The sequence below is a fragment of the Phocoena phocoena genome, chromosome 2, assembly GCF_963924675.1.
Source record: "Phocoena phocoena chromosome 2, mPhoPho1.1, whole genome shotgun sequence".
Lineage (NCBI taxonomy): Eukaryota > Metazoa > Chordata > Mammalia > Artiodactyla > Phocoenidae > Phocoena > Phocoena phocoena.
Window position 1 is genome coordinate 102,189,753 of NC_089220.1, and position 23,047 is coordinate 102,212,799.

Here is a 23,047-nt window from a genome sequence, read left to right on the forward strand (position 1 = left end):
GAGTAAAAGGAAATTTGAAAGTTTAGTAGTCATTTCTACACATAGGAAAGTAAACTTTGATTAATAATTCTGAAGCTTAACTGAGGCACAAGAGAAAATTCCTTGACAGAAAGCTTTGCCAATTGCAGAAAGGTTTCTGTACTCATTTGATGCAAACAATTAAAATAGAATCAGACATGGCTTTTCTAAAGAAATTGAAATCTATGAGATACCATAAGAAATGAGAAATACCCTTAGGCTGTGTAACATATATTTATTGCTCTGTTAAATCATAGGTTAATAATCAGATGGAAGCTTATTAAGTACTTTGATTTAAAAGAAACACTGAAAATTCATGCCAGGGGTAAACCAGAAAGTTGGCAAGGAAATGTGCTTTTGTTTTGATTACATACAAGGGATAATTTTCAGTTATATATCTTCTTAGATCTCTTCTTCCAGTCCTATAATTTTTAAAATCTGGGTCCTGCAGGCATAGCTGGAGTCAACCCAGAATTTGTACAATGAAATCTGGTGATATATCACTTTTCAAGAATGCAACTTCCAAGTATAAGGTAGAAAAAAGGTTTTGAAACGAGTTAGTTTTTGCAAAGCATTGACCAGTGGGCAAATTCTGTGTGTGAACACTGGTATGATATACAGGCTGTTCTGTAATACTTGTCGATATTCATCTTTAATTGATTATCTTTTATTGAGAACTCAAAATGTTTGGTTTTCTCCCCCTCCCCTTTAAAAATAATATACTGAAGCAATTTATAAGTGTATCCATTCATCTTTTATGTCCTAATAAAAAAGTGTTTTAGACTTAAACTTGTTTTACTTTTATCGTAAAAGTAACTGGTGTACATCCTAAGAAATTCAAACTGCAGAATGATATAAAATGAGAAGTTAAAAGCCCTTCTCCTTTCTTCCCACTAATGCTAATATACCTCAGAGGTACCAACTGTTTATAGTTTATTATAAAACCTTTTGGAAATTTTCTTTCTCCACACGTTATTATGACATATCTCTCCTCTTTTAAAAAAATGGGATTATATCAGACATAGTATTTGCCTCTTGCTTTTTCATTTTTGGTTTTTGTAAAATTCAACAATACATCTTAGATTTTTTTCATATTAGAATATAAAAATCTAGCTCATTTTTTAAATACCCTCATAATATTCCATTGTATATTAAATTAGTCCTCTGTTGATGGACATTTAAATTGTTTGTAGTTTTTTAGTCTATCTGTAGGGTAACTTCCTGGGAGTGAGATTGCTGGGTTAAAGTGACATGCTGAACTTTAAAGCAAGATCAAGAACGTTTTTTTTGTTTGTTTGTTTTTACTGGCAAGAACACATAAAATAGAGAAGAAGGGAAATGGTCTGTGGGAAGGCAGAATATGTCACCTTTATACAGTTTTATTTAGATAAACAGTGTATTATAATGATGGCTGAACTTTTCACCACACATAAAAACTGGCAACTATGTGAGGTGATGGATATGTTAACGAAACTGATTGTGGTAATCATTTCATGTGGTATACATGTGTCAAATTATCATATTATACACTTTGAATATATTGTTGTATTTGTTAATCAGTCAGTAAGGTTGAAAAAAATAAAATGATTAATGAAGAGTTAAATAAACTGATTCATTCCAAAACAAGACTTAAAAATTTTGTTATATTTGTGAATATTCTTTCTTGTATAATGATTATAGAAGTAGAAAACCTTGACATGAAACTGGGAAAAATGCTCTAAATTTGAGGAAGGATAGTTAACAATGATAAAACTTAGTGACTTGCTTTTTGATGACCAAGGAGTACTGAGCTTTGTGACTTCTTAGCGTAAAGCATTGATTTGAAAATATAACTTTTAGAAAGTCAGTTTAAAAATATGTCACAACTTACCTTGAGCTTAGTGAAAGTTTCCTTTAAATATTGTGAATATTTAGTTACTATTTCCTTTAAATAACAATACATACTAGCAAGGTTTCCTTTGAAGTATGGCTGAATGAGTCCATAGTTACCTAACTTTCACCACTGATGCATGAATCAAAGCAATTAAAAATTGAAGGCAGTCTTTCTGTAATGAAACTAGAGAATAGCTGTAGCTCCATACCAGGCTACCAAGAAAAGTCTTACAAATAAAATGAAATTAGAGCTAAAATCCAAAGAGGAGACAAACTTATTTTTAGACCTCAAACAGATGCATATCCCTTAGAGTAAGAGAGATACGTATTCCTCTGAGGGACCTTTCAACAGTCACTTTGCAACATAAAGATTCAGGATGAAGAAATGGGTGAAACCATCTTTATAAAGGCTGATTTCCATGGCAAGTTCCTGGCAAATATACCCCCTTCTTCTTAATGTAGCACTGGAAAAGTGGCATGGGGCAGGAGGAGAAGTGCACTAATGAAAGTATATGTTTGCAGTTGTGCCTAGGACTCGCAAATTGCTTTCCTCTTTCTAGTGCTCTATAACCAGTAAATGACAAAGGAAAACAAGATTTATGTATTTATAAGTATATAATTTATACATTTGATTATACAAAAGCAAAATACTTGAGTATGACAGAGTAAAATTGACAGGAGACAATTTGGAAAAATGTTTATACTACCTTTTTATGACAAAGCTTGCATGTATACAAGGAATACTTATAAATCAACAAGAAAAAGGTGAATAATAGGCTAAGAATATGAATAGATAATTCTGGGAAGAAATGTAAGTGGTAAATAAATACATAATTTTTTTCTGGTTAGCATTTAAAAAATTTAGTGATAGTGTAATTAGGCAGGAGCTCTCATGTACTGCTGATGGTAATTAATTATGTAAACTTTGGGAAGGATGTTTTGTCAATCAGTATCTGAATTTAAATTATTCTCTCAGACTCAGAACTGCTTATAGGAATTTATGCTTCTGTAACTTTATTTATGTTTCTGTAACTCTCTCTGAGCAGTGTGTGTGTGTGTGTGTGTGTGTGTGTGCGCGTGTGCACATGCATGTACACACGTGTGTACATGCATGTATGAAAGAGCACAAGGGGAATCATACAGATGTTTATTGCAGCTTTGGATTACTTCCAGTTTTTATCAGTGGCGATTTCTTCAATAAATTTTGGTGCATTCCTATAGTGGAATGCTGTGAAGCTGTGAATGAAGTAAAGCTATATATATTGACGTGAGAAGATACCTATGATAAAGAAGAAAGCAAGATGCCAAACAGGACTAAGCAGACTCAAGCATTGATAAAGTATTCATAAAAATTAAATGTGTGCTAATATGTCTGTAAAATATAATAGGAATGTATTATACCAATATATGCTCAACTGTATGGTGCCTGTGCTTTTCTTACAGATGCTTCTTTGACAAGACCACTTCATCATCAAACCTCTGCCTGCCCCCACTCTCACGGAAACCCTCCTCCTCAGACTCAGCCTCCACCTCAAGTGGATTATGTTATTCCTCATCCTGTACATGCTTTCCATTCTCAGATATCTTCTCATGCAACATCTCACCCCGTGGCACCTCCACCTCCAACGCATTTAGCCAGTACTGCTGCACCAGTCCCTCAGCATCTTCCTCCCACACACCAGCCAATTTCACACCATATTCCAGCCACAGCACCTACGGCACAGAGACTGCATCCTCATGAAGTGATGCAGAGGATGGAAGTTCAAAGAAGGAGAATGATGCAGCATCCAACGTATGTTTTATGTTTTTAAAAAAATAATCACACTTTATTCTTTTGCCTTCTATTTCCATTGGTCTTTAAACCTGTAAAGTCTTTAGAAGTGATGTAGCAATCCTCAATTAATAGTGATGTAACTTAATCCTCAGTTCACTGGGAAATTAATTCTTTACTAACCAGAATGTTCCTCCGTCTCATCCTGAGTTGTAGGTGCTGACAAAAAAAAATCTATATCAGGTTATTTAATAAAATCAAAGCCCTTTCAGGATATAACCCAAGGTCATTTATTTTTGCAAACTAATCTCTTGTTTGTTTCTTCAGTAGTCCATACTAAAGATTAATGTTAAAATTGGTGATCCTGAGTAACAAGATGTAAAGTTATTAAAGATTGAATTTGATTTATTTTATGTGACCAACCCGAGGGAAGAAGGGTGTTAGTAGAAGTTTTCAACAGCTGACATTGAAAAACTAGTCTTATTAACTTAGTTTATTTATAAATTTAAATATTAAGATATTCCCCAAACATTATGAAAAGACTATAATTGAACTTTTTGTTTTCTTTTGAAAATTCAGGATCTGATATTCTAATTTAGGGCAGCGTACTTTGTTGGTCTTATTCTGCCTGCCTGTTTTGGTAAATAAAGGTTTGCAGGAAAACAGCTACACTTGTTCATCTGTGTATTGTCTGTAGCTTCTTTCACACTACAGAAACTAAATTGAATAGTTGCAACAGAGACCATGTGGCCTATAGAGCGAACAGTATTAACTATTTGGCCCTTCCAGAGTGTTTGCAAAACTCTTGATCTAATCAATAATCTGGCACTTGTGTAACTTCTTTCTTTAGTTATATAATTTAAGGTTATATTCAGAAGCTCTAGCTGTTTCTGCCATTCTAATATAGTGAACCTTTATATAGAAAGTTGCCAATTTCATATTCATATCTTCCAGTATCTAGAAAATTAAGATTAAACATGCAAAATCTGTAAATGTGTTCGAAACTAATAGTAAGAATTAGACTATAAAAAATGAATCCCTGGAGCTGTTTTTTCTTAAGTGCCATTTGTTTAGAACTTTATGACTATTTGCATTTGTAAATTTGACAGACTTTAGACTAGAAAGAGAAAATATAATTAGCTGGGATGACAAAGTGTGAATGGAGGTAATGTCAGTTCCCTGGATGGGTTGACGTGTGTTTGAAAAAAATGCACAAGTTTAAAATTTTTTTCTTAGAAGTTTTATCCATTAAAATGGATGAATATTATTACAGTATAAAGGTGAAGCAAAATAAATAGTTTCCATTTTTCTGCTTTATATAAAATAACTTCTTTGTGCCTGTAGCATATGCTGGAATATTAATTTTTAAAATTTATTTAGTTCCTATTCTATTTAAAATAATTGCTGTAAAGCAGGTGTGCAAGATAATGTTAAAACTGCCTTTTTCCTTGGGTGATATTCAGATTGGCGGCACTGTAATAAACGAGCAGTGAGAATTTGTGGGATTATGGTTTCTTGATTTATTATTAATCATTAAATTCTTTTATATTACATTTTTATAATTTATAGAATTAATTTCAAGACTAATCTGTAGATGTTTGTAATAGTAATACTATATTATTTTTTCTACACTAAGAAATAACCAATTATTCAATTATTTCCAGTGGTCTTTTTGTGTTCTGTGTTTCCAGGCGGGCACATGAACGCCCCCCACCCCATCCACATAGGATGCATCCAAACTATGGTCATGGGCATCATATTCATGTGCCTCAGACTATGTCCTCACATCCTCGACAGGCTCCGGAGAGATCTGCCTGGTCAGTATCTTGTTTATTTCAAAGCTATGCTCAGTTTCTTGTGGTGGAAACCTGGAAGAGATACTTTGTAGTGGAATGCCTAGAGAAGGGTAGTGTGGAGAAACTGAATTCCAGCTTATCTGTGAAGCACTGTCTCTGGGTGAGTCCTAAGAGACCTGGAGAGGAAAGAGTAGCAGCTTGAGTTCTGGGGCAGGGAGTGTGTCAAACAGGAGTAGAGCTTTTTGTTGTTGTTGTTTTTCAGGGATCTACCGTCAAAAGTTAACTCCCTAAACTTTTCATAACTTCTTTATCCACCGCCCCCCACCTTTGTACTCACATTTGCTGTACCACCCTTAACCCCTGCTGTTGACAGGGGAAATCCAGCCAGCATCCTCTAGGCTTGTGTTCTTTCCTAGAGAAAGGGAAGCAGATTTGCATTAATTTTCTTTCTGGATCTGTTGTCTGTGGGCAGTCATTGAGATCTTGATCCACAATGACTTTTGAGACAAAACATAAAATGAGAATAAATAAAAGAATATTTGGCATTTACCAAATTTTACTCTTTCTAAAATTTTGTTTACCCTTGCTTTATAAGGTAATTGTCCTTGATGCCAACAATCCAGAGGCACTATCCAACAAACGGAAGACCTGGGAGCACATTCATATAAACCAAAAAAGCAAACTCTATTCTATATGCTCCTCAAGAAGAATCAGACTTTTAGATTGGAAGGAACCTTAGGGGCCATTCATTGTGTTCCCTTCCTTTGTGAGATGTGAAACTGAATGCAAGTGCTTTGCCCCTCACGCTCACAAAATTGGATCTTTGAATGTTAATTCCTAAAGTGAATTTGAGATTATTAGTTATATCCTTTGGGCTAAATTATCTTTTTTTCTCAGCTAAGTAAGATAAGAATCTTCAGATTACTTTAAAAAATGTAAACATCATCCCCCATTTCTGTTGATAATAAAGACACTGTAAAGATGTCTAAAATTTAAACTGTTCTCCTCTTTTGTCAGGGAACTGGGAATTGAAGCTGGAGTGACTGCAGCTACTTATACACCTGGAGCATTGCATCCTCACTTGGCCCATTACCATGCACCACCTCGACTTCATCACTTGCAATTAGGAGCTCTTCCTTTAATGGTAAAATAGGAACCTTTCAAAATTCTGACATAGTTACCTTCGAAAACTATTCTTTCTTTTCTAAATTAAATATTTTATTGGAAATATTTTTAATGTATTAGTTGTTAATAGGTGTTTCAGTAGAAGTTGAGAATTATTAGATTGGAACTGTGCTATAAGAAGGTATTAGATATATTAAAATATGTGTTTGTATTTGCATTGTAAAATATATTCTTCTTAGTGTAAAAAATGACAAATTTTTTTCTTTTTATGTGAAGATGACAATCTTGATCCACTCTCCCTAGGACATGTGCTTTATTTTGTTGTAAGTGGTAATGGGTCTGTTCTAATGCATTCATAATTTATTTTCTGATCAGCAGGACTGTATTAATTCTCTGTATCTGATTTGAACAGATTCAGATTTTGTTGATCCATTTTGAGTTCTAAAGAACACATTTCGCAAAAATTGAGTTTGCGCTTCACATAATACATATTGTGTGGTACAGAGAAGTGAGTAGTTTTGTCTTGTAGGGGTAGAGGCACTGCAGAGAAGGTTGCCAAGACACTTTATTATACATGCAACTTCTAAGCAGGCTTTGGAAGAATTGGGAATGGTACTCTTACAGTGGCTACAGCATGTAAAGAGCTTTCAAATAGCATAAGCACAAGGAAATCCAAGTAAGTTGGTATTTCTAGATCTTAGGGGTGAGGGTCATTCAGCAATGAAATATCTGCCCTGCTAAGAAACTAGGGCTCAGGAACCATTGAAAGGGGAATGTCTTGATCATATTTATGTTGTTAGAGTGATTTAATCAGATTGTAGTTAAATAGACCCCCTCTTTAGTTGTGTGTAAAATAGATTTCATGGTAGGAAAAGGATACTGGTTAGGACATTATAGTAGAAGAGATAAAAGTTGGTGAATGCCTGAACAAGGGCAGTGGCAGTTGACATAAAAAGGATGGGATACATTTGAGTAATATTTAGGATGACTTCCAGATTTCTAGCTTTGGTTATTAGGTATATGATGTTGCCATTCACTAAGTTGGAGAATATTAGATGAGGGTTTAGGGAAGGGGTTATTAGGTGAGTTAGGTTTTGGACATATTGAATCTGAGATAATATGTGTATCAAGGTGGGATGTCCAGTAGGAAGTTAGGTTTATGGTCTGGATCTCCAAACAATAAACTGGTTAAGTTAAAGATGTTAAAGATGGATTGTGATCTGTCAATGTACAATGTATATGTGTCACATATCTGTCATATTACATGAATCCATGGAAGAGGATTAGATTTCCAGGAAAATCTAATCTAATCTAATTTGTCAGACTGACAAGAGATTGAAAAAAACCTTGGAGAATAATAATACTATATTTAAATGATAATACTGTACTTCAAACAAAGAATTCCAAGAATTGGCTAGAGAAGTTGAGGATAAATGAAGTTAGAATTATGTCAAAATAATATGGTCAGTAGCGTTTCCATCACAAAAAAGTAGAGTTTGAAAAATGTTGAATGCATTTGGCATGGGAGTGGTTATTGGCGGCTTTTGTCAGAGTGATTTCAGTAGTGGTGAAGGATGGAGATGGGGTGCCTCTTAGATTAAAGTAAGGAAGGTTAAAAAATGTGGAGACTGTGAATATAAACTACTTGCTTTATAAACTTGGCTGTGAAGGGAAAGTGGGAAATAGGGTTGGCATTTGTTCCAGGTTTAGAGAGGTAATTTAGGTTTAGAGAAACTTGAAGGTAATTTTAGGTTTAGGACAGAACAACATTAGCATTAGGGAGGGCTTGTTTGAAGATGTCGCGGAAAACGGGTGGGTAGCAGCTAATTAAGGATGACCCAGGGTTGGGGAATAGGAGAAGAGGGGAGCAGGTGATAGAGCTGACCTTTGAGTAGGAGAAAGAGGAAGCTTACCCCTAAAAGCTAGAGAAAGGAGGCTAGGGAGGGTTACAGGAGAGGTGCAGCTTTAAGTAGTTTGGAAGGCAGGAATTCCTTTCTGATTTTTTTCATTTTCCTTGGAGATGTGTAGGAAGTTAGATTATCTGCTTAAAGCTGGATACTATTGATCTTGATTATGAGGAAAATTGCAGATATTTAAATACTAGGCTATTTTAAGGGTAAAAGTTATTGCTTATTTTAAATTCTTTTCCATGTGTGAATTGTCTTTTAAAGCTGTAAAACCTGCTAGAAGTGTGTTACGATTCAGCGGAAGATGATTAAAAAATAATTTTGGAGATTTATTTATAAAAATGGAAGAATGGTGCTCTGTCTCAGAATCTCCCTTTCCTAACACTACGGTCAACTCTTGTTATTCATGGTAGTTATGTTGTGTAGATTTGCTGTGAACGCTGACTAAGCAGATGTTGAACTATTGGGGTGGCCAAAAGTTCGTTTGGGTTTTTCCATACGATGTTACAGAAAACCCCGAACGAACTTTTTGGCTAACCCAATATTATTCCTAAGGGTAAATACAGCCCTAGGTTATTGCAAGCTTCTAGTCACAACAACCAGTCAATGCATTACGTTGCTTTAATGTGTTTTTCTGTTTAGAGACACCTTATTTGACATATACTGTTGATTCATTAACATTGATCTCATGGCCAACAACACCATAACTCATGCCTGAATGAAGCTTATCTACACGTAATTTCTGCATAAAGCACATCACAACCTTCTTGCAGTTAGGAACACTAGCCAAGAATTAAGCATTTTGTTTGGGAGCCATTTTAAACAATAAAATGATCTATAAATAGCACAAAAATGTGAAAAACATTGCACTAAGTAGATTGCAAAAAAGACACTTGTTTACAGTGTAAGAGCTGAAACAACTAGGCAGGGTCTTCTTCCTCTAGGCTGGGAACACGTATTGGCCAAGTCAAATTTCTTGCTGCTCTGTGCAGGTCCATGAATGACTGTGAGAGCATGACTATTGATTCTGGAGTTACAAATAAATTCAAATAAATTCTCTCAAGTAGGTGAGTTCGCAACAAAGACATCCATGAATAATAAGGATTGACTATGCCTAACAAAAAAATTAGAAAACACTGTTAAAACTTTCACTAACAGAGCCAAACCAAAAAAGGAGCCAAGGGTACCTTTGACTATTTGGGAGTTAGAGGAAGTGGAGTAAAACTTTTATGTTGAAGTTAAGTTTTGTGCATTTCTGTTTCTTAATACTGTTCAATAAAGCTCTCTGAAATTGATCAGATCTTATAAAATTTTAGCCTTTATACGTTTAGGCTACTAAGAACGTCGTTCTTAGGTTTGAGTATTTTCTACTTAGGATTCTTTGTGCAAAATAAATCAAGTAGAAGAGAATTGTTATCTCGTGGAACTGCTGTTCCCTTTTTTTTTCCTTCTGATGACGGTTTGAGTTATTATAAAAGAGATCATTTTTGAAGAGGAACCTGTTAACAGAATGCTTTTTTGGAGCTATATATACTTATTGAAGTTGATTTTTGTGAGAAACTGGATGGAGAGAATTGAGTATCTGAATTATTCAATGGTAGCAGCAAAACTTGAGCCTATTCTTAATTGATTTAGCCTATCTCTTCTACTAAAATAGGTTCCTGACATGGCAGGCTATCCTCACATTCGTTACATTTCATCAGGCTTGGATGGAACATCATTCAGAGGTCCTTTCAGGGGCAATTTTGAGGTATGTAATAAAATTAATGAAGATATTTGCCACAGTATCCGTAATGCAGAGAGAGAATATATGTAATATTAATATTTACAACTGTATAGGATTGCTGCAGTGGCTGGGGATCAGAAAGCAGTAAAATACCTGAATTTCTGATATTGCTTCTAGGGATTATTATAGAAAAGTTTATAAGTGATATTAATTTTAGTGTCAGAAATTACCCAAGTATTTGAAGAAGGGTAAATGAAAATATCTAATACAGAAGAATGTAGAAATTTATTGAATTAATATAAATATCAGATAAAGAACCATACTATTAAATGTGAGAGAAAAACCTTAATGTTTTTTTCAAAAATAAATGCAGTAGACTTACGTGCTTTATTGAACCCATGTGATGTTTGTAATACATTAGAATTGAGCAGTAACATTTTCTATATAAATCTACCTTTTGCAATATATCTTGGAAATCAGTACTATCATTTTTTGGACCAATTCATTGTTTTCGATAGCTCTTATATTGTACTGTGTGGATGAATATAATTTAACCATTCTCCTAGAAAATCATTTAGGTTTTTCTAATATTTTCCTACTACAATCGATGCTTAATGCTTTTTGACTAAGCTTAATTTTCAGAGAAGCATTGCTATAGAAAAATAAACCTAAGTAATTCAGTTTTTCGCTAAATATCTTCTTGTTTGAATTTTCAGGAAGAACAAGTCATTTGAATATGATGTAAAGTTTTTTGGTTTTTTTAAAAATTTATTTATTTTTGGCTGCACTGGGTCTTCGTTGCGGCGTGTGGGCTTTCTCTAGTTACGGCGAGTGGGGGCTACTCTTCGTTGCGGAGCATGGGCTGTAGGGCACACAGGCTTCAGTAGTTGCAGCACACGGGCTTAGTTGCTCCGCGGCATGTGGGATCTTCCTGGACCAGGGCTCGAACCCCTGTCCCCTGCATTGGCAGGTGGATTCTTAACCACTGCACCACCAGGGAAGTCCCTGATGTAAAGTTTTGTTTCTTCATGTCAGTTTGGAAGTTGGAGTCGTTGGGACTTAGAACTATTGTTTGACCTGTTTGCCTATTTTACTACAATGATTTCATCTTCTACATGCATGCACACATGCTTACTGATGTACATAGTACCATGCGGTAATATGCTGCCCTAGTCTGCAGGGATGACTTTGCCATACCACTTCAGTTGGCTGAGAAGAGAATTATAAACAGTCATTTGCCTTACTGTATATATGGCTTTTTGAATACTCTATTTACGTTGCAGGTTTATAAATATAGAACTTTATTGCTTTTACAGTATTGACAGTGCTGTTCAAGGAATAATCATCCTGACTTTTAATACTAGTTATTCTTCACCTTCAGGAACTTATTCATTTGGAAGAAAGACTAGGAAATGTCAATCGTGGAGCATCCCAGGGGACAATTGAAAGATGTACATATCCACATAAATACAAAAAAGTAAGAATTTATTTTATGAAACATCTACATTATTATTGAAATGCATAACATTTAATATTATGGACTTCCTTTGAGTTTGTAGAGTCTAGCAACTACATTTTTTTTTTTCTTTTTTTGTGGTACGCGGGCTTCTCACTGTTGTGGCCTCTCCTGTTGCGGAGCACAGGCTCCGGACGCGCAGGCTCAGCGGCCATGGCTCAGGGGCCCAGCCGCTCCGCGCCATGTGGGATCCTCCTGGACCGGGGCATGAACCCACGTCCCCTGCATCGGCAGGCGGACTCTCAATCACTGCGCCACCAGGGAAGCCCTACATTTTTTTTTTTTTTTTTTTTTTTTTTTTTGCAGTACGCGGGCCTCTCACTGCTGTGGCCTCTCCCGTTGTGGAGCACAGGCTCCGGACGCGCAGGCTCAGCGGCCATGGCTCACGGGCCCAGCCGCTCCGCGGCATGTGGGATCTTCCCGGACCGGGGCATGAACTTATGTCCCCTGCATTGGCAGGCGGACTCTCAACCACTGCGCCACCAGGGAAGCCCGCCCTACATTTTTTATTATTAAAACAATACATGCATGTGGTTAAAAAAATTGAAAGTATAAAAATATATACTCTGAAGTCTGTTACCCTACTGATCCTAGTTTTCCTTCCCAGAAGAAAAATCATGCTTAAACATTTCTTAGGTATTCTTCCACATATTTTTAATAATAGGCATATGTATATATTTTTCTTTCACTTTTAAAAATAAAGAGGATAATATACACACATTTTTGCACATTTTCTTTTCATTCTATATCAGCACCTACAGATGATCCATATTCTTTTTCATCACTTATACAGAATTCCATCATACAGTAGTACCATAATTTAACTAGTCAGTTATTTTGATGGACATTTAATTGACCTACATTTCTTATATTCTACCCTTATATTCCTTATGTAGTATTACATCTAGAAGTTATGGACTAGGCATGTTAAATAAATTTCTTTCAACAGACAACAGTGTTCTATCCTATAGAGACTAATAAAGTGTGAAATTTCTGTTCATTGTTTTTTTCATCCTTTTTCTAAGAGTATTAATGAGGTATTACCAGTAAAGTCCTTTCAACTGTTTAAGCTAAATACTATAATTAGCATTAATTTTTTGAATGTTATTTGAAATGTTCATTAGTAAAACAAAGTTTATTTGGCTGTGCTCATGATAGGACAAAAGTAGTATATAGTATTCTAATTGTGATTAAAAATGATAAATTTCAAGCTAATGAATTTCTGTTACTTTTAATTTTGCTTTTGATGCTGATTATTTAAGGGTCTTACAAGAACACTTAGTTGATAATAGTCACTTAATTCATCCTTTAATTCATGACAGTTTTGCCTGGGAAATAAGTTGTGGGTGAATGTGTGGTTTTGTTTTGTTTTGTTTTTCAAATAAACACAGACTTTACTCAGTTGTTCAATAATGTCATCTCTACTAATAAGGTAACAACTGATTGGTTCTCACAGAGGAAACTGCACTGCAAACAAGATGGGGAAGAAGGGACTGAGGAAGACACAGAGGAAAAATGTACTATCTGTTTGTCTATTTTAGAGGAAGGTGAAGATGTGAGGTAACTAGACACTAATTATCTAAAATCCATTGTCAAAACTGTACAAGATTTTATTTGAAAGTAGACCAGAACCCAAATAAAGATTACTCCTGGCATACCCTGTTACCAGTCTCTGACATGTAGAATTGCCTTCTTATAGTGAGTGAAATAAAAAAGATTAAAGTGTCTGTATTAACAGCAAAGGGGTGTGGATGGGAAATATACTACCTGTTTTGGGGCCACACCAAGACTTGGCCAGGGAAATTTTGTGGGCAAAAATGTCTTCTTTAAATCTTGCAGGAAGGAGAATTTGAGAGGTGAGAGGCTTTGGAGGCCAAGACAGATGTATTAATGTATTCTCCAGAGCTTAAAGAGGGGGATCCAGATTAGCTCCATGCAGTTTGTTTTACAGTATCTTTTATAAAGTAATCTTGTTCTAAAATTTCCTCTCAGTTTGTAGACTGTTTTCTTCTTGCAACTTTGTGATTTAGGAAATGTTATTATGCTAACCAAACATTAATTTTAGACTTCTCTTTTTATAATCTCTTAATTGTTTTGTTCCTATTCTTGTTTTTTCTAATGTAACATAATCCCATATGAAACAAGTTCTATAACATATATAAAAACTGTATAGTAGTCTTGTTGCCCTAGTTTATAAGGAAAACTTTATCATATTTCTTCAGTTGGCTAAGAGAGAGAAAAATTGTTATAAAAAGTTGTCTACTATACCCCATATAAGGTTATTTGAACACTGTATTATTTCCAGTGAAGATTTATAAATATGGATGATAATTGTTTTTACAATATTGACAATACTGTGCAAGGAATAATTGGAACACCTCTTTTTAGCTATTTTTACAAAATATTAGGAAGTCTGAAATGTATGACAACTCTTAACGGGGGTGGAAGTTGAAAGGGACACAAGTTAGTAACTTTTATCCTACAGTTACACTTAGATTTAACGTTACTGTGTTATTGCATGGAAGCTTTATTTCTCAATTTCCAATTGGTAGTGTAGTGTACTAAAGTAAATGTCTCTTTTTAACCCAATTTTAAAAGAGTAGCATAGAATTAAGTGGATATAACATGAAAACAATATTATTAACCTTTAATCAATCAGGTACTTAAATTTAATATGTAAAGATCCTGTAGACAGAAAATAATATTGCATATTAAGACATTCCTTAATCAGTATGATATGGCTGCTGTATATTTACAACATAAGTTCTAAGGCTTTTGAGAGAGAATTAAATGAGATTTTTTTGAAAGTGCTTCACAAATACAATGATTTGATATTTAAAAATGTACTTACAGTATTATGTTACAGGAAACATATTGCCAACTCCAGTGCATTGGCAGCTCATGTAGAGAAGCAAAGCTGGAATAATTGCTAATGTAATTGTTGTTCTTAAAATTCTTGAGATTTTACATAATTTGATTCCATACCTGTGACAGTTAATTATCTTGGTCATTTATACATTATATTGCCCAGAGTATTAACTTAATGTAGGTGTAACTCTTGAGTATGGAGGGGTGTTTTTTTTGGTTTATTTTTTTAACAGAAGAGAAAAATGTTTAGTAACTTCAGAACATTACTGAATTATTACATGTATCATTTGTTTAAAAATAAATGCACTACACTTGTCATAAAATTAATTTTTGCTTTTTATGTTTTTGCCTATAATAGACGCCTTCCCTGTATGCACCTTTTCCACCAAGTGTGTGTTGACCAGTGGTTGATTACCAACAAGAAGTGCCCCATATGCAGAGTGGACATTGAGGCCCAGCTGCCAAGTGAAAGTTGACACCATGTTTCAGAACTCTTACCCTCCCTCTCATTCCCACCCTCCTGGTACTGCAGTCTACCAAAGATGGCATGACTTACCTGCGCAGATTTGGAAGCCGTGAACTTAGAGTGCTGGCTCTGCTATATGGTACAACTAATGCTAGACCTACAGTTTATGTATACAGTTGATTTTGATGTATTTATAAAAGCTTTTTTTTTCTAGATTTGACATTTTTCCTGTATCATTTTACTGTATTTTTGCATGGTTCCTTGTATTGCATTTCTTTGCACATATTATGGGCTTGTGACCCTAAACTTGCAGGCAAGATTAGCTGCTTTAGTAAGTAGAATTTCGTGGTCTTTTTGTTTTTTACATAGTACCAGGTCTTGAGAATTACGAATTTTTTTTATCCATTACTAACGTTTAATTTAATCAATCATGTACTTTAGTTTAATGTATAAAGATCCTCTAGAAAATGATAATATTGTGTATTAAGACATTCCTTAATTAGGACAAAATGGCTGCTGTATATTTACAATATGGAGTTCTGAATTAAATACCATTCTTGATACTGGGAACAGAATACAAACCATTTTCAATCAGATGCAGGTGGTATTCACATCACCAGAGTGATCAATAGAAATTTTCTTGGTGTATCCTTTTCCTTTCGGCACAATGCAGATAGAGTTGAATATTGATATCATACATTTAGACTGCTGTTCTGATTGTATTTATCTTTTTCCTACATTGTTTAGAACTTTATTTCCCAGATTCAATTTTTGCTGCTGTGAAACAGCTCTGATGAACACTAAATAGCAATTTCAATTAGCTAGATTGTACATACTTGCAGATTTAACAAAATTTTAGGGAAATTGGAGAAGACATGTAGAATTTTGTTCAGTCTTCTGCTAAGCACGTATATTAAAGATATCTGCTTACATTGATTTTTGTAAACACATTTAGTCAGGATTTAGAATTGCAGTCATCGGCAGGTATCTGTGCATTCATAGAACTTCTAAAGGTCCCAGGATCACTTTTAAAGGGATTTTTATTAGTTTAAAGATAAATAAAGTCAGCTGAATCTACATGTCTCTTGTTTTATTTCTCTTTAAACTTGAAAACAGTAAATCTGCAGATACTGTGAGGCACAAATTATACTGTCAACCTACTGTTGCTCTGGTTTTAGACTCCCACTTCATACATTACCAAGAGTCGATCACTGATTTAAAAATTTTAATTTCTATAGTTAAGATTTACTGCATAATATAGAATATTAAAGTTAAGTTAATGTACTAACATTTCTCCTTTGGAGAAAGTTTTAATCCACTTAAGGATGTGTATTATCAAGATACTTTCATATACAGGATAGCCTAATTTTATTTGTCTAAATATGCTTAATATGCCCCAGATTGCAAATGCATCAGTCAGTAACATCACTGTCTGTATGTGGAAGACATGTTCCCATGGGTCATATGTGAAGATGTCGATAAGCTTGCATTAAGCCACCTGCTTTGTAAGTGGATTGATTAATAAATAACTTATATTTCTATTGTCTTTGTGTTTCATAATTCATTTTTATAAATCTGTTTACACTGAACATCTTGGGATTCAAAACAGTGATCTCACTCAAGTTGACATTTGCATAATTTGATGTTTGTATTCATTCAGTTATGGCTACTTGCCCTTGTTTTGTATTAGTAAATGTTACACCGTAGTAATTGGCAGTATCAGCATGCTTCAACATAGTATGTGTAGAGATGGAGGATGGACTATGGTTTATAAATTTGGATATAAAATAATATATTTAAAAAGAATACTAGGGACTTCCCTGGTGGTACAGTGGTTAAGAATCAGCCTGCCAATGCAGGGGACATGAGTTCGATCCCTGGTCCGGGAAGATCCCACATGCCGACGGGCAACTAAGCCCATGCGCCACAACTACTGAGTCTGCGCTCTAGAGCCCACAAGCCACAATTACTGAGCCCGCGTGCTGCAGTTACTGAAGCCCGTGCGCCTAGAGCTCGTGCTTCCCAACAAGAGAAGCCACCTCAATGAGAAGCCCACGCACTGCAACAAAGACCCAATGCAGCCCCCCCAAAAATTATAATAATAATTTTAAAATTAAAAAAAGAATACTAGATGATTAAGCTGCAGTTGTAGAAGTGTTGTGAGAGGAGTGGCAAGACAGAATGAGAACGAGAAAAAGAGAGAGAGAGACTTTGTTTGCCATCTTACTAGGGACAAGAGCTAGTAGCCTGTCTTCAGGTAGCCTGTGATGGATGTAGGACTTTACCACTGGAAAACCCAGGGTCTGTGCCAAGGGGTAAGATGGGGAGAATTCTATACAATGGAGGCCTTCTTCATGCTCCCCAAAACACAAATACAGATAGATTTCTCTCTTTTTTTAATATTATATCAGATTTAGTTGCACAACTACCTATTGACCTGTTTAATGATTGCTACTGATTTTTTTAAAATCTAAAGTATCATTACTTTAAAATTTATTTTATGCAAGTGTTTGTAGCATATACCTGAATTGTTAATGCAGGAGCTTCTTAAGCTACTGCAATTAATTACAGAAAAATGTGATTAGTAATGAACCAAGTGAGAAAGAAAATAATTTTTAGTATTTTAACTTTCTGTGCTTTGTTTTGGTGTCTTCCATATCCTGCTACATCTTATGTCAAAACGAAAATTTCAGTGATAGCTATCCAAATACTTTAAAAACTCTTTTGTCAGCAAATCCTTATGTTCATCGTTGTTAATATGCAAGTGATAAACTGATATTTGAAACATTTTTTTTAATCTGGTGACTTTGTTTAAGCTGCTAGCACATTTCATCATTTGAAATGTTCATCGTTGTTAATATGCAAGTGATAAACTGATACTTGAAACATTTTTTTTATCTGGTGAGTTTGTTTAAGCTGCTAGCACATTTCATCATTTGAACAATAACTATTTGACAGAAAACTAGCTCTGTTTTAAAAATGCTATTTGTAATACAAATTAAAATGTAAACGCTGTAGACATTTTATGATTAGTTTTTCATAAATGGGAATAGCTTAATTTTGTAGAAAATGCATCCTGAATTTTTTTTTAACATCTTTATTGGAGTGTAATTGCCTTACAATGGTATGTTAGTTTCTGCTTTATAACAAAGTGAATCAGCTATACATATACATATGTCCCCATATCTCTGATTTTTTTAAAGTTTTTATTTTATATTGGAGTATAGTTGATTTACAATGTTGTTAGTTTCAGGTATACAGCAGAGTGATTCAGTTATACATAGACATGATCTATTCTTTTTCAAATTCTTTTCACATTTTAGTTATTACTGCATCCTGATTTTTAAAAAATTAATTAGTTTATTTTTGGCTGTGTTGGGTCTTCGTTGCTACGCACGCGGGCTTTCTTTAGTTGCGGCGAGCGGGGGCTACTCTTCGCTGCGGTGTGCGGGCTACTTATTGCGGTGGCTTCTCGTTGCAGAACGTGAGCTCTAGGCGCGTGGGCTTCAGAAGTTGTGGCACTCAGGCTTCAGTAGTTGTGGCTCGCGGGCTCTAGAGTGCAGGCCTAGTTGTGGCGCATGGGGTTAGCTGCTCCGCGGCATGTGGGACCTTCCCGGACCAGGGATCGAACCCGTGTCCCCTGCATTGGCACCCCTGCATTGGCAGGAGGGTTCTTAACCACTGCGCCACCGGGGAAGCCCTGCATCCTGATTTCTAATTTAACTTCCAAAACCTCTGGCAACAGTAAATTTTCTTGCTTATTCAAGACTTGACATGTCACAATATTGGATATAGCAGTATTGAAATATTTTCTCTCAGTTATAGATTTCACTCATTTCCTTGAATTCAGGGTTATGTCCAAAACAGCTATTTCTTTCTAAGAATATTTTCTTTCTCTCTCCTCTGTATTCTATACAGATTCACAGGCCACACAGTTGATCTTTTGGAGTTTTGAAAAGAATACAGTCTGGTGTCAGACAGACTTGGGCTTAGAATTGTTTAACTCTAAAAAACTTAAGCTTTCTGAGCTTCATCTTTCTTATCTGTAACAGAAATAGTTTGTTATTAGAATTAAATGAGATGAGTGTAAAGAGCTTTGCATATAGGACATACTTAAGAAGATACGTTCTCCCAATGCTTGCTCATCCCACCCCACCGCCCAAATACCCTTTGCCCGTGCTGACAAATGGTAGCATAGCAAGATGCTGAACCATAGATCAGTGTTTGCTGTAATCTTTACTCTTACCGAGTCCAAGCAACGGGTTACTAGATAAGAATGAACAATCCTCTGCAGCCCTTCAAATTTTTCTTCTACCAGAGGAATGGAAGATTCCCAGCACACGTTCCTTTGCTTTGAAGTCACATCAGGCACATCGTTACCCATAAAAACCGTCCAATGCTGTGTTTTAGGCAGCTGCTGCCAATAGATCAGACTTGGCACAGGATATGAAACCATTTGCCTCTCTGAGCTAAAATAAAATATTACGGAGAGATTAACAGCTAGAATTTCTCGATCTCTCCTAATTTTCCTTCCCATCAAATTGTGTTATGCAGGGATCTGGTGCCCATTGAGGATTAATTAAGCACACGGCTGAGCTGCCTATGTTATTGTATTAGCTGCTTCTAGGCTGCTTCTTAGAGAGACCAAGAGTGTGTGGAAGGTGTAGGTTGCCAGGAGAAGCTTTTGATTAGCCCAAAGAAATTGCATATCTCCTTTAATCCTTTATCATCGCTACCGAGAATGGTTAGATTCACTAAATACTAATTTTCATTGTGTGCTACGCTGAGTCAGTTTTGCTTTAGGTGGTGATATACAGTATGTGTGCAGGGTCGGGGGCGGGGAGCTTTGGAGAGTAAACTTCTACAGATTGTTATTGATATGTTGTGTTACAGAAAGGAAGAGTTTGGCTTCTGCCATTGCCTGTGTAGCTGGTAGCACAGCTCAAGATACTCAGATTTCCAATCTGGCCCGTAATATGGGATGCTCCAAACCTGTTATCCTAAGGATTCTGTTTTTTAGATTCTCAAGAAGAGTTTTTGACAAGGGAATTGGAAGAGATATGGTAAGTCTTCCAGCCTGGCTTTCAAAAGGAATGGATATCTTTATTGAACTGCTATCTAGACTACCGTACTGTTAGTATTTGCTCAGAGAATAAGCTATGGTGTACCTGGGTTCCTAGAACTTTGTTGTTAGCCACGCACACCCCAGACCCCAAAGCTTTGTATTACCTGTCTGTTGTTTGGTTACCCTAAAACTTAGTGGCTTAAACGTCAAACGTCTTAGTTTCTGTGGGTCAGGAATTTGGGAGCAGCTTAGCTTGGTGCTTCTGGCTCAGGGAGGCTCATGAAGTTACAGTCAAGGTGATAGCTGGGGCTGCAGTCATCTCACGTCATTACTGGGTCTGGAAGATGTGTTTCCAAGATGGCTCACTCACATGGCTGTTGATAGGAGACTTCGGTTCCTTATTGGCTGTTGGCCAGGAGACCTCACTTCCTTGTTATGTGGGACTCAGATGTCTTCACAACAGGGTAGCTGGCTTCCCCAGAGCAAATGACCACAGAGAGAGAGCAAGTAGAAAGCCACAGTGATATTTTTCATCTAGTCACAGAAGGAATACTCTCATTCTTGCCACATTACATTCATTAGAAACAAGTCACTAAATATAGCCTATACTCAGGAGGAGTTGATTGGGTTCCAACATTTGAAGAAAGGTGTAGCAAGAATTTGTGTACACATTTTAAAAACACCACAGTTAGTAACTGTCTTATCCCCTATGTCAAGACCCGGTCTCCAGACATCTTGGACTTCTGTGGCCAAAGATTCTATCAGACTGGTTTCAGTCCTTCCCAGGGCTCTCCATTACATCTGATCCGTGGTTCAGCGCTAAATCAACTGTGCCCTCAGGAGGTAACCAAATGCCAAAATATCTGGAAATGGCTCAGGCATTCAAGTTGCCCGTGTGAAAAATTTTCCAAGAATAATTTTTTTTTTTTTTTTTGGCTGTGCCACACAGCATGTGGGATCTTAGCTCCCCGATCAGGGTTCGAACCCATGCCCCCCCTGCATTGGAAGCACAGAGTCTTAACCACTGGACCACAAAGGAAGTCCCAGAATAATGTTTTTGAGGTTCACAGTTTACAAATAATTATAAATCCTAGCTACTGTGCTATGTTTTCCTAAGCCATGACACCATAGGAAACAGTAAGATACAAGACTTGCAGCAGGGATATCCCTGGTGGTGCAGTGGTTAAGAATCCGCCTGCCAATGCAGGGGACATGGGTTCAATCCCTGGTCCGGGAAGATGCCACGTGCTGCGGAGCAGCTAAGCCTGTGAGCCACAACTACTGAGCCCATGTGCTGCAACTACTGAAGCCCACGTGCCTAGAGCCCGTGCTCCACAACAAGAGAAACCACCACAGTGAGTAGCCTGCGCACTACAGCGAAGAGTAACCCCCCTCGCCACAACTAGAGAAAGCCTGCATGCAGCAACGAAGACCTGATACAGCAAAAACAAAACAAAACAGACTTCCAGCAAACAAGCTTATTTGGTGCAAGGATTGAGAATACTCCCAGGTAAGTATATCTGTTACCTATTATGTAACAAACCACACCAAATCTTAGTGACTTAGACACAATATTTATTTGGTCATCACTGTACAATATGGGCAGGGCTGGGCAGGAACTTCTCATATCTCAGTGTGGTGTGACCACTGGGTTCTTCATGTGACTGTATTGAGTTGGGAGCTCTACTGGGATGGAATGCCAGTGTGGCCTCCCTTAGATGTCTGATGCTTTAGCTGGGATGGCTGGGACAGCTGAAGACTCACTGGGCATCTCTTTTTTTTTTTTTTTTAATTTATTTATTTTTGGCTGTGTTGGGTTTTCGTTGCTGCGCGCAGGCTTTCTCTAGTTGTGGTGAGGGGGGCTACTCTTCATTGCGGTGCACGGGCTTCTCATTGTGGTGGCTTTCCTTGTTGCGGAGCATGGGCCCTAGGCACGCGGGCTTCAGTAGTTGTGGCACGTGGGCTCAGTAGTTTTGGCTCGCGGGCTCTAGAGAGTAGGCTCAGTAGTTGCAGCTCACAGGCTTAGTTGCTCCGCGGCATGTGGGATCTTCCCGGACCAGGGCTCGAACCTGTATCCCCTGCACTGGCAGGCGGATTCTTAACCACGGCACCACCAGGAAAGTCCCTGGGCATCTCTCTTGATGTGGTGTCTCTAGTGAGGGAGAGCTAGACTTCTTTACATGGTGACTCAGAGCTCTCTTAAGAAGGAAGAAACTGCCAGGCTTCCTAAGACCTAGGCCTGGAACTGGCACAGTGTCATTTCTGCCATATTCTGTGAGTCAAAGCAAGGCTAGCCCAGATTCAAGGGGAGGGCAAAAAGACTATACCTATTAATAGAAGTAGCAGCAGCAAAAAAGAAAAATTGTGACCATCTTTAATTCATCACAGTAAGGTAAAACAAGTGCCATTGCTGTGTTATAATTCCTAGTACAAACTTCCTGAACACATTTTTCCCCCCAAGCCAAAGTTTAGCATATGGAGAAGTCATGTGTGCAAATGGTTTATTTTCTCAAGTGTAATCTTGAGAGGAGGAATCAGTGGTGGAGGAACTTTGACTTCCTCACACTGATGTTTGAGAAAAAGAAACTTATGTGATGGAGATATTTTTGTTCCTTTGACTGCCATATCTTTGTGTAATTTAGAAATTCTTTCTGCAGTGTTCTTTTCTTAACTTTTTTTAAAATTTAATGTATTTTTTGGCCATGTTGGGTCTCCATTGCTGCGTGCGGGCTTTCTCTAGTTGTGGCTAGCAGGGGCTACTCTTCGTTCCAATGCGTGGGCTTCTCATTGCAGTGACTTCTCTTGTTGCGGAGCATGGGCCCTAGGCGTGCAGGCTTCAGTAGTTGTGTCTCGTGGGCTCTAGAGCTCAGGCTCAGTAGTTGTGGTACACAGGCTTAGTTGCTCTGCGGCATGTGGG

General features: G+C 36.7%; 1 protein-coding gene across 5 annotated transcripts in view; it reads left to right on the forward strand.

Moving 5' to 3' along the window:
- RNF111 (ring finger protein 111) overlaps positions 1–16,604 on the forward strand; it is an 81,710-nt gene extending 65,106 nt beyond the window's left edge. For 2 of the 5 annotated variants that reach the window (XM_065901216.1, XM_065901222.1), the window contains exons 7-13: positions 3,334–3,682; positions 5,353–5,478; positions 6,475–6,601; positions 10,147–10,239; positions 11,597–11,692; positions 13,188–13,291; positions 14,958–15,075. In XM_065901216.1, the coding sequence (XP_065757288.1) occupies positions 3,334–3,682; positions 5,353–5,478; positions 6,475–6,601; positions 10,147–10,239; positions 11,597–11,692; positions 13,188–13,291; positions 14,958–15,075 (1,013 nt within the window). Of the gene's footprint in view, positions 1–3,333; positions 3,683–5,325; positions 5,479–6,474; positions 6,602–10,146; positions 10,240–11,596; positions 11,693–13,163; positions 13,292–14,957 lie in introns of all 5 variants that reach the window. The other 3 variants (XM_065901212.1, XM_065901200.1, XM_065901206.1) reach the window with 3 other exon arrangements.
- Positions 16,605–23,047: the final 6,443 nt, after the last annotated feature.